The sequence below is a fragment of the Bufo bufo genome, chromosome 4 (assembly GCF_905171765.1).
Source record: "Bufo bufo chromosome 4, aBufBuf1.1, whole genome shotgun sequence".
NCBI classification, from domain to species: domain Eukaryota; kingdom Metazoa; phylum Chordata; class Amphibia; order Anura; family Bufonidae; genus Bufo; species Bufo bufo.
The window spans coordinates 46,246,720-46,260,135 of NC_053392.1; the positions used below are offsets into that span (position 1 = coordinate 46,246,720).

Genomic DNA, 13,416 nt, shown 5'->3' on the forward strand with positions numbered 1-13,416 from the left:
GCTCTGCAGATCATATACAGTATATCCCTGTACACACAGATCTGCAAATTATATACAGTATATCCCTGTACACACAGCTCTGCAGATTATATACACTATATCCCTGTACACACAGCTCTGCAGATCATATACAGTATATCCCTGTACACACAGCTCTGCAGATTATATACAGTATATCCCTGAACACACAGCTCTGCAGATTATATACAGTATATACCTGTACACACAGCTCTGCAGATTATGCACAGTATATCCCTGTACACACAGCTCTGCAGATTATATACAGTATATCCCTGTACACACAGCTCTGCAGATCATATACAGTATATCCCTGTACACACAGCTCTGCAGATTATATACAGTATATACCTGTACACACAGCTCTGCAGATCATATACAGTATATACCTGTACACACAGCTCTGCAGATAATACACAGTATATTCCTGTACACACAGCTCTGCAGATTATATACAGTATATCCCTGTACACACAGCTCAGCAGATTATATACAGTATATCCCTGTACACACAGCTCTGCAGATTATATACAGTATATCCCTGTACACACAGCTCTGCAGATTATATACAGTATATCCCTGTACACACAGCTCTGCAGATCATATACAGTATATCCCTGTACACACAGCTCTGCAGATCATATACAGTATATCCCTGTACACACAGTTCTGTAGATTATATACAGTATATCCCTGTACACACAGCTCTGCAAATTATATACAGTATATCCCTGTACACACAGCTCTGCAGATCATATACAGTATATCCCTGTACACACAGTTCTGTAGATTATATACAGTATATCCCTGTACACACAGCTCTGCAGATTATATACAGTATATCCCTGTACACACAGCTCTGCAGATCATATACAGTATATCCCTGTACACACAGTTCTGTAGATTATATACAGTATATCCCTGTACACACAGCTCTACAGATTATATACAGTATATTCCTGTACACACAGCTCTGCAGATTATATACAGTATATCCCTGTACACACAGCTCTGCAGATCATATACAGTATATCCCTGCACACACAGCTCTGCAGAACATATACAGTATATCCCTGCACATACAGCTTTGCAGAACATATACAGTATATCAACGTACACACAGCTCTGCAGATAATATATAGTATATCCCTGTACACACAGCTTTGCAGATTATATACAGCATATTACTGTACACACAGCTCTGCAGAGCATATAAAGTATATCCCTGTACATACAGCTATGCAGGACATATACAGTATATCCCTGTACACACAGGTCTGCAGATTATATACAGTATATCCCTGTACACACAGCTCTGCAGATTATATACAGTATATCCCTGTACACACAGCTCTGCAGATTATATACAGTATATCCCTGTACACACAGCTCTGCAGATTATATACAGTATATCCCTGTACACACAGCTCTGAAGAAAATATACAGTATATCCCTGTACACACAGCTCTGCAGAACATATACAGTATATCCCTGTACACACAGCTCTGCAGAACATATACAGTATATCCCTGTACACACAGCTCTGCAGAACATATACAGTATATCCATGTACACACAGCTCTGCAGATTATATACAGTATATTCCTGTACACACAGCTCTGCAGAACATATACAGTATATCGCTGTACACACAGCTCTGCAGATTATATACAGTATATCCCTGTACACACAGCTCTGCAGATTATATACAGTATATCCCTGTATACACAGCTCTGCAGAACATATACAGTATATCCCTGTACAAAAAGCTCTGCAGATTATATACAGTATATCCCTGTACACAGCTCTGCAGAACATATACATTATATCCCTGTACACACAGATCTGCATATTATATACAGTATATCCCTGTATATACAGCTCTGCAGATCATATACAGTATATCCCTGTACACACAGCTCTGCAGATCATACACAGTATATCCCTGTACACACAGCTCTTCAGATCATATACAGTATTTCCCTGTACAAACAGCTCCGCAGAACATATACAGTATATCCCTGTACACACAGCTCTGCAGATTATATACAGTATATCCCTGTACACACAGCTCTGCAGAACATATACAGTATATCCCTGTACACACAGCTCTGCAGATTATATACAGTATATCCCTGTACACACAGCTCTGCAGAACATATACAGTATATCCCTGTACACACAGCTCTGCAGATTATATACAGTATATCCCTGTACACAGAGCTCTGAAAAAAATATACAGTATATCCCTGTACACACAGCTCTGAAGATTATATACAGTATATCCCTGTACACACAGCTCTGCAGATCATATACAGTATATCCCTGTACACACAGCTCTGCAGATCATATACAGTATATCCCTGTACACACAGATCTGCAAATTATATACAGTATATCCCTGCACACACAGCTCTGCATATCATATACAGTATATCCCTGTACACACAGCTCTGCAGAACATATACAGTATATCCCTGTACACACAGCTCTGCAGATTATGCCCAGTATATCCCTGTACACACAGTTCTGCAGATTATATACAGTATATCCCTGAACACACTGCTCTGCAGATTATATACAGTATATCCCAGTACACACAGCTCTGCAGATCATACACAGTATATCCCTTAACACACAGCTCTGCAGATCATATACAGTATATCCCTGTACACACAGCTCTGCAGATCATACACAGTATATCCCTTTACACACAGCTCTGCAGAACATATATACTGTATACCCCTGTTCACAGAGCTCTGCAGAACATATACAGTATATCTTGGTACACATAGCTCTGCAGATCATATACAGTATATCCCTGTACATTCAGCTCTGCAGATAATACACAGTATATCCCTGTACACACAGCTCTGCAGATTATATACAGTATATCCCTGTACACACAGCTCAGCAGATCATACACAGTATATCCCTGTACACACAGCTCTGCAGATCATATACAGTATATCCCCGTACACACAGCTCTGCAGATTATATACAGTATATAGCTGTACACACAGCTCTGCAGATTATATACAGTATATCCCTGTACACACAGCTCTGCAGATCATATACAGTATATCCCCGTACACACAGCTCTGCAGAGTATATACAGTATATAGCTGTACACACAGCTCTGCAGATTATATACAGTATATCCCTGTACACAGAGCTCTGCAGATCATATACAGTATATCCCCGTACACACAGCTCTGCAGATCATATACAGTATATCCCCGTACACACAGCTCTGCAGAGTATATACAGTATATCCCTGTACACACAGCTCTGCAGAGTATATACAGTATATAGCTGTACACACAGCTCTGCAGATTATATACAGTATATCCCCGTACACACAGTTCTGTAGATTATATACAGTATATACCTGTACACAGAGCTCTGCAGATCATATACAGTATATCCCCGTACACACAGCTCTGCAGATTATATACAGTATATCCCCGTACACACAGCTCTGTATAACCTTTAGGCCTCTTTCACACTACCGTTTTTTGTTTCCGTTTTGCGGGCCGTTTTTTGCATTGCGTATACGATCTGTATACGGAACCATTCATTTCAATGGGTCCGCAAAAAAAAAACCCGAATGTACTCCGTATGCATTCCGTTTCCGTATTTCCGTTGAAAGATAGAACATGTCCTATATTTGGCCGCAAATCACGTTCCGTGGCTCCATTAAAGTCAATGGGTCCGCAAAAAAAATGGAATGCATACGAAAATGCATCCGTATGTCTTCCGTATCCGTTCCGTTTTTTGCGGAACCATCTATTGAAAATGTTATGCCCAGCCCAATTTTCTCTATGTAATTACTGTATACTGTATATGCCATACGGAAAAACGGAACGGAAAAACGGAACCGAAACGGAAACGCAACGGAAACAAAAAAACGGATCCGTGAAAATCGGAACGCAAAACACTGAAATCGACATACTGTAGTGTGAAATAGGCCTTAGTGGGTAGACTACGTAGAATTTATCTAATGTATTTTAGGCCTCATGCACACAACAGTATTTTTTCACGGTCCGCAAAACGGGGTTCCGTTGTTTCGTGATCCGTTTTTGTTTCCGTGTGTCTTCCTTGACTTTTGGAGGATCACCAGACATGAAAAGTGAAAAAAAAATCTAAATCAAGTTTTCCTTGAAAATTATAGGAAAAAAACGGACACGGATCACGGACGCGGATGACAATCTTGTGTGCCTCCGTGTTTTTTCACGGAACCATTGACTTGAATGGGTCCGCGAACCGTTGTCCATGAAAAAAATAGGACAGGTCATATATTTTTGACGGACTGGAAACACGGATCACGGACGCGGATGACAAATGGTGCACTTTCTGAGTTTTCAATGGACCTATTGAAAGTTAATGGGTCCGCAGAAAATCACGGAAAACGGAAAAACGGACATGGAACACAACAACGGTCGTGTACATGAGGCCTTAACCTGTATTGTTTTCTCTTTTTTTTTGTATAGTTGAATAATAATCTATCTCCTATCTATCTATATATCTATTATCTATCTATTATCTATCTATTATCTATTATCTATCTATCTATTATCTATCTATTATCTATCTATTATCTATTATCTATCTATCTATCTATCTATTATCTATCTATATATTTATTATCTATCTATCTATTATCTATCTATTATCTATTATCTATCTATCTATCTATCTATTATCTATCTATTATCTATCTATCTATCTATCTATTATCTATTATCTATTATCTATCTATTATCTATTATCTATCTATTATCTATCTATCTATCTATTATCTATCTATTATCTATCATCTATCTATCTATCTATCTATCTATTATCTATTATCTATTATCTATCTATTATCTATCTATATATCTATTATCTATTATCTATTATCTATTATCTATTATCTATCTATCTATCTATCTATCTATCTATTATCTATCTATTATCTATCTATCTATCTAATATCTATCTATCTATCTATCTATCTATCATCTATCTATTATCTATCTATTATCTATTATCTATTATATATTATCTATCTATCTATTATCTATCTATCTATTATCTATCTATTATCTATCTATCTATTATCTATCTATTATCTATCTATTATCTATTATCTATCTATTATCTATCTATTATCTATTATCTATCTATTATCTATCTATTATCTATCTATCTATTATCTATCTATCTATTATCTATCTATTATCTATCTATCTATTATCTATCTATCTATCTATCTATCTATCTATTATCTATCTATCTATCTATCTATCTCATATCTATCTATTATCTATCTATATATCTATCTATATATAATCTATCTATGTATCTCATATCTATTTTTCTGTCTCTCTGTTTCACATCTATCTATAAAAAGAAGGCAACTTCAGCATTGTCAGAGAAGAGATGGGTGCAGTCCATCCAAGACTGTAAACCCTATAGGTATCCAAAAGGCAAAAACGAGGCACCACCCTTTCTTCTATTTTGGAGTCCTGCCTCTGTCTGTCTATCTAATTCTTAGCTACATATTTAAAATATATCTTCTTGTCTTATATCTATGTATCTAAGCTATCTATCATCTATTAAATAAAACCAGCTTTATTGTCATGACTAAATAATATCTATCTATCAATCATATATATATATATATATATATATATATATATATATATATATATATATATATCTATGTGTCTATCATTTATCTATCTCCTATCTATCTATCTATCTATCTATCTATCTATCTATCTATCATCTATCTCCTATTTATCTATCAATTATCTATCTATCTCATATCTATATACTTACCTCTAATAATCATGTCTTTCTTTAATGTTACACTAGTTCCTCGATATGATGTCTACCATTAGACACTATGGACACCAGGGCCCCCAGCAGCCACGTGACCCCCCCTGACTGTGCTGATTGGAGGAAGCTCACCTGGGTACAATGAATGGGGCCTCGGTGTGTACCTGAGCAGTTCTGGCCTCCTGCCCCAGCACTCTGAAGCCATTACTATTATCATTGTAGGTTAATTAACTGAGCTGGGAGATAACAGGGAGCAGCAGATTCCTGCCATAATGAACTCCCATAAATAAGATCTATTTGCCCAAGTCAAATAAGAAGTGCTATTCTCTATCATGGCAGAGAGGTAAGTGGCATGTCCAATAGGTTGTCTGGGAGCCCCAAGTGACATCTCTATGAAGTCATTACAGGAGCCTGGCAAGAGGTAATGGCTTTATAATAGGTGCACTCATTCAGGCCTGACATTGTCTCTCCTGCCTCTCTACTGGGTGCTGTAGCATTTACCCCAGAAATCTATGGAGGAAATCCTGGGGATGTGAAGTCCCAGGCAGGACCCCCCCCCCCCCCCCCCCCCCCCCCCCCATGGACACAGAGATACATATTTGAGCTTAGATACATATTTGAGTTTCCAGTGCTGGAAGCTTTGGACTTTGGCTGCTGTGTTTTGCACAGGGCTGAAGCCTGGCGCCTGCTGATGGTGAAATAGATATTGTAATCCCACGTGATAGTGAGAAGGAGGCAGTCACCAGGAGTGCAGAGAGAGTGCAGGAGACAGGCAGAGAGGGCCAGGCTCGGAGACTGTGTGTGCAGGGTGGGATCCACTGCTGCTGCTGCACTGGGAGAGGAGCCTCCAGCTGTCTGAAGGTTGGTCATCTGGGGGGTCCTGCTAATGGCAGATAGAAAGGGGGGACCACAGGACTGTCTAATGGAAGGGAGAGGGGGTTCACAGTGATACAGGTGGGTGCAAAGTGAAACAGTGAATGCCCAGTGACGGGCACAGACATGGCAAAAGTTCTCCAGTGTCACTGGGTGTCGCAGAAATGTCACAATGGTGGCAAAGGGGGCGAAGAGCCTAATTTATATATAAGGGTGGCACAAGGGGTGAAGAGCACAAATTGTATGTAAGGGTGGCACAAGGAGTGAACAGTACAGATTATATATAATGGTGGCACAAGGGGTGAACAGTACAGATTATATATAATGGTGGCACAAGGGGTGAAGAGTACAGATTATATATAATGGTAGCACAAGGGGTGAACAGTACAGATTATATATAATGGTGGCACAAGGGGTGAACAGTACAGATTATATATAATGGTGGCACAAGGGGTGAAGAGTACAGATTATATATAATGGTGGCACAAGGGGTGAAGAGTACAGATTATATATAATGGTGGCACAAGGGGTGAAGAGCACACATTGTATGTAAGGGTGGCACAAGGGGTGAAGAGCAAAAATTATTAGTGGTATGGTGGTAGAAGAGGTACAGAGCACCCATTATTTATTAGGGTGGCATGGTGGCACAGAGGCTTTAGTATCTGCTCATGTAGTACAAGGTCGGGGTGCCTGATGTTTGTAGAGTGATTGATGGCAGGGGGTGAAACATCTGGGTTCACTAATGCCATATATCTTGTCCTATCCTTCAGTACGTGGCAATGGCATCAGGGAAGGTGCCCCCAGTGTCTCCAGGCCTGCTGGGAGTTGTAGTTTACCACCTAATAGATGGCCACCTCTGCCCCTCCACTATCTGCTCTTATCTGTCACACACAGTGGAGGGGGTCCAGGTAACAAGTGTCAGGACTGAATAATCCAAGATAACTCCTATCAGATCCCTCACTGTAACCTCGGCCAAGTGGAGTTTAATAGTCACCCCTGTCCTCTCCAAAACAGACAATCCACCGGGACCTTGTGTGAGCGCCGGGTGGAGGGGTCTTCTCAGTGGTGGGACCGGTCAGCATTCAAAACTAGTAGAATGACATTATTATTATTATTATTATTATTTGTTGTGATACTATTGTATCATTATTATTAGATATTATTTTATTATATGTCTGTATATACAGCGCGTGTGTGTTTATATATATATATAGACAGCCGCAAAATAATAAATAACATTTTGTATTTATATAATATAAATAAATAAATAAAATTATATTGATAGAGAAATGAAATAGATTCAATAAAGTATAATTAAATAAATAATGAACACTTCTAAAAATTGTAGTAGTAATAATAATAACAACACAATTCGTCTTGAATATAAACTGGTATATTATTGTATAATTATTAGAGATTTTATTATGTGGGTATATAGGTAAATATATAGATACCAAATAAATGTAAAATAAATAATAATATTACTAATAACATAAAGTGTAATTAAATACATTCAGCAAAATATAAGTAAATACATAATAATAATGATAATAGAATTATAATAAAAACGCACCAGGAAATGCCTAAAACACGTTGAATAATATTAATAATAATAATGAAACAAATGAACACGTGTCATATTGTATTCTCCTCTCTAGCTTCCGAATTATTTTTTAGGTCCATTCTCCTAAAAATATATTTATAATGATGATGAATGATAATATTAATGACAATACGACATTTACAATGAATTTCTGCTTCACCGCTTTGTAGTAATATAAAGTTTTCATTTGCACATAGACTGGGGAGTCCCTCCTGTGTCACCCGTGTATACGTCTAGTGTAACCCTGTGGAGTATACATGTCTCAGATATTAACCCTGTAGAATATACAGATCTCCTACTGTATATTATTACATGTTTACAGTGTAATCCTGTAGAATATACATGTCTCATATATTACACGTGTGTAGTGTAATCCTGTATGTCTCCTATATTAACCCTGTAGAATATACAGATCTCCTACTGTGTATTACATGTTTACAGTGTAATCCTGTAGAATATACATGTCTCAGATATTACACGTGTGTAGTGTAATCCTGCAGATAGAATATACATGTCTCATATATTAACCCTGTAGAATATACAGGTCTCCTACTGTATATTACATGTGTGTAGTGTAAACCTATAGAATATACATGTCTCAGATATTAACCCTGTACAATATACAGGTCTCCTACTGTATATTACATGTTTACAGTGTAATCCTGTAGAATATACGTGTCTCAGATATTACACGTGTGTAGTGTAATCCTGTATGTCTCATATATTAACCCTGTAGAATATACAGGTCTCCTACTGTATATTACATGTGTGTAGTGTAAACCTATAGAATATACATGTCTCAGATATTAACCCTGTACAATACAGGTCTCCTACTGTATATTACATGTTTACAGTGTAATCCTGTAGAATATACGTGTCTCATATATTACACGTGTGTAGTGTAATCCTGTAGATAGAATATACATAATCTCATATTAACCCTGTAGAATATACAGGTCTCCTACTGTATATTACATGTGTGTAGTGTAAACCTATAGAATATACATGTCTCATATATTATTATTACATGTTTATAGTGTAATCCTGTAGAATATACACTTCTAGTACTGTATATTACACGTGTGTAGTGTAATCCTGTAGAATATACATCTCACATATTACACGTGGACCCTATGAAGAAGGAAGTGAGACCCTGTAGAGCTCGAATGTTTTTTTTTTTTTTTTTGGGGGGGGGGGGGGGGGCGTAAAATCCTTTGGCTTCTGCTTCTTCTCAGTGTAGAGACCTCATCAATCTGCTCTATCACTGCTGCCTCCAATCATCCCATTCATTTGTGTCATCCTGTAATTGTCCTCAATAGCTCTCCAGTCCCTCCAACAAGAAATAGATATATACACTGTGCTTAGATGTATACAGTATGTGTGTATATATATATATATGCCGTAAATGTATGTATATACAGTATATGCCCTAAATGTATGTATATACAGCCCGCGTGTGATCAGTAAATGCTGTATCCCCAGGCTACTGACATGAAGCTGTAAAACCCCCACTATTTATTATTTGCTTGTTTTTGTTTGTTTTTTAGCGCTGATTTGTTATTGCTTTTTAACAGGAGTAATAGAGATATTATTGCTGCCACATTTATTATTTGCACGATTGTAGCTCTATTATTGATATTGTTTAGTATTATCATCATTAAAATATTCAAGCTGTCAAATTGTAATACATATTATTAGTAGCAGTATTATATCAATGCTAACAGAAATCCACTATAATATTACTGCACTTTTATTCGTTTTTCTTTAAAATTGTTTTTATGTAGTAGAATATTATTATTATTATAATAATTATTTTAGTTATTTAGCATTATACTATTTTATTTAGTAGCATTGGTATAGTTATTGATACATTGTACTATTTTATTTTTATTTTTGTTCAATTATATATATTTTTTTAATGAATAGTATATTCAAATTATTAAGTATTATTGCTGTGTTATGCTGTTTTATTATGTGGTAGTTAATGATATTATTCAAAGTAGCTTTACATTATTATTCATTTTTTTTTTATTGTTGTATTAGTATTTAATGATATTATTTTGTTGTAGTATTATATTAAGTGTACGGTATATATTATTGTTATTTAGGATTATTGTTATATTATATATTTTTTTTAATTATCATTACATTCAGTATTATTGTTGAATTATTTAGTAGTTAATGATATTATTTTGTTGGGGTATTATAGTAAATATTATTGTTACTTAGGATGATATTATTATTATTTTTATAATTTTTTATTATCATTGCATCCAGTATTTAATTAATTTTATACTACTACACCTATTCTAATTCTATGGTTGGTGACACTTTCAGACTTACTAGAACCCCACATTTTGTGAGAGGTTTATCTGGATCACATAATAAAAAAAGAAAATTAAAATAAATAATAATAATAAAAAATAATAATAATAATTAGAGCGCATTTTGTGTGGCATTTCTCTCACTGCTGGTGACAATCATTCAGGGCTCCACAATAGACAGTTTGGCCCTCTGCAGACTCTTGTCCCATTGTGAGCTGACTGTGTTTTCTCCCTGATTAATCTGATTATATTTGGGATCTGATGTGATTTAAGTCTTGTGTTGGGGGAGCACTAACAAAATAAAGGTCTGGGGGGAGGTGGTGGGACAGGTAGACTCCTAACAATGGTGTCTGTCACCTGCAGAGACCCCTGTTTAACCTCATTATGTCTTCATGTGGTGGCTCATTCTTTTCTCTTTTCTGACTTGTAGGTGTGAGGTATAAATACCCCACCAGGGGAGGGGTCTCCTCACAATAAACTTGGACACAGAAGATAGAGGATGAAGGGGATGGCTCTGCAAGGATATAACCTTCTGCATTGGTGATTGGACTTATCTTTGAGGCCTTCAGAGGAGCAGGAGATCTAGACTAGAAATTGAGGTGGACACATCTTGGATCAAGGGGCTTAGAGAACATCTTTAGGAATTTGGAACCATCTTGAAGGATGTACCAAAGTCTTGCAATGGGTGCTAATCATGGACCCCCATCATATGAAGGGGCTGGGGGCTTCATGCACAGTGCTGCTGCTACCTCTCCTGTCTATGTCCCAACCACCAGGGTGTCCTCCATGATCCCCAGCCTTCCTTATCTCCAATCTAGTGGTCACGCTCAGCAAGGGAGTCCAGTGTCAGGCCATAACATGTGGGCACAGGCAGGTGCAGAGAGCTCAGCTTACAACCCTACCACCCCTCACCAGCCTGTGTCACCTCGCTTTGCCTTCTCTTCCAGTCCCCCTATCACTGCAGCCTCTTCCAGAGAAGTCTCCTACAGCAGCCCCCTGGCCATCACCAGCAATGGAAGAGAGCAATATGGCCGAGGTCTCAGTGCCACCTACTCTAGCCCCTACCCTGCCTATGTCACCCAGGACATGGGTGCTGCCTGGACTACTTCTCCATTCGACAGCTCCATGCTGCACAACCTGCAGAACAGGGGGGGACCCGGAACCCCAAGACACCCCAACATAGGTAAGTGCCTACTTCTCTTATATATCATATGCATGTTTAATCAACCTGAGGATCAGCAGAAATGAGGAATTATGTACATGTATAAGATCTATCTAATATTTATAGTATCTAGCTCATATCTATCTATCTCATATCTATCTATTATCTATCTATCTATTATCTATCTCATATATATCTTATATATATATTATCATTTATTTGAAAGCCTTTAACTCCATGGCACTGTACATCTAAGAAGGGGTTACACATACATGATATAATACAACACAAGTACAATATACATGACCTTAGTAACAGACTGGTAAGGAGGGGGAGAGGACCCTGCCCGCCAGAGCTTACAATCTACAAGGGAAGGGGGAAAACACAGTAGATGAGAGTAAAATCCGGTTGTATGCTGGCAGCATGCTTATTGCAGATGGTAGGCTCTCCTGGAAAGTTGGGTTTTCAGGTTACTCTTGGAGGTTGGGGGAGAGTCCGATGTGCTGGGTTAGCGATTTCCAGAGTATAGGGGATTACTTGCGGGGATGTATCTGGAAAGCAGGTCCGAGATATAAGATATAGTATTTTGAACAGAATTTGCTGGGTAATGTGGAGCCAGTGAAGGGATTGGCAGAGGGGAGAGGCAGAGGAGAAACAGGGTGAGAGGTGGATTAGTCGGGCAGCAGAGTTGAAGATAGATTGGAGGGGTGCGAGAGTGCTAGATGGAAGGCCACAGAGGAGGATGTTACAGGAGATCTATCTATTAGGGATCTTATATCTATCCTATACAATAATCTATCTCATATCTATCTATTATCTATCTATCTTATATCTATCTATTATCTATATATAAAATAATCTATTATCTATCTTATATCTATCTATTATCTATCTATCTATAAAATATTATATTATCTAGCTATTTATTTATTTATTTTTATTTATTTTATGCACTTATATGGCGCTACTATATTCCGCAGCGCTTTACAGACATTAGCATCACACTGTCCCCAATGGGGCTCACAATCTAAGGTCTTTGGAGTGTGGGAGGAAACCGGAGAACCCGGAGGAAACCTACGCAAACACGGGGACAACATACAAACTCCATGCAGATGTTGCCCTCTATTAGTAATATTATTTAATTAATCATTTACTGATGATTAATGCTAATCTATAATAATCATACTATTTTAGAGGGGTCAATGGACTTACTGGTCTGTGAACCAGTTTACTGCCTTGGAAACGGTCTCTCTCTATATAATATACATACAGTTTATATTTTTAAAACATGTTTTCTTTATTTTATTACTATACCTATTTTGACAGCACGTTTATGTAAGCTGATATTTATTCGCTTTATTATATCTACAGTTTATTATGACATGTTTATATCGTTTCTTACTATTTAGTGATTTAAAATAGATCGAAAACTTATGTCGTCAATACGTTACGTTCATACGTTGCCAATTGTGTTTGCTAGAAAAATATGTGACTGTGTGTTCTTCTGTATATCTACTAAACCATGGCCGTTACCCTGCATTTCTTTCCATTTACTAATCTCTATTAATATATAGGCAGCAATTTTTATCATTTGTGTGATTATTCTA

General features: G+C 37.2%; 1 protein-coding gene across 2 annotated transcripts in view; it reads left to right on the forward strand.

Annotated features, from left to right (window-relative positions):
* Positions 1–13,416, forward strand: part of GATA4 (GATA binding protein 4) — a 93,077-nt gene that overhangs the window by 55,982 nt on the left and 23,679 nt on the right. Inside the window, exons 1-2 of one of the 2 annotated variants that reach the window (XM_040427189.1) lie at positions 6,604–6,708; positions 11,078–11,830. In XM_040427189.1, the coding sequence (XP_040283123.1) occupies positions 11,311–11,830 (520 nt within the window). In that variant the 5' untranslated portion in view covers positions 6,604–6,708; positions 11,078–11,310. Of the gene's footprint in view, positions 1–6,603; positions 6,709–11,077; positions 11,831–13,416 lie in introns of those variants that run through there. The other variant, XM_040427190.1, reaches the window with a different exon arrangement.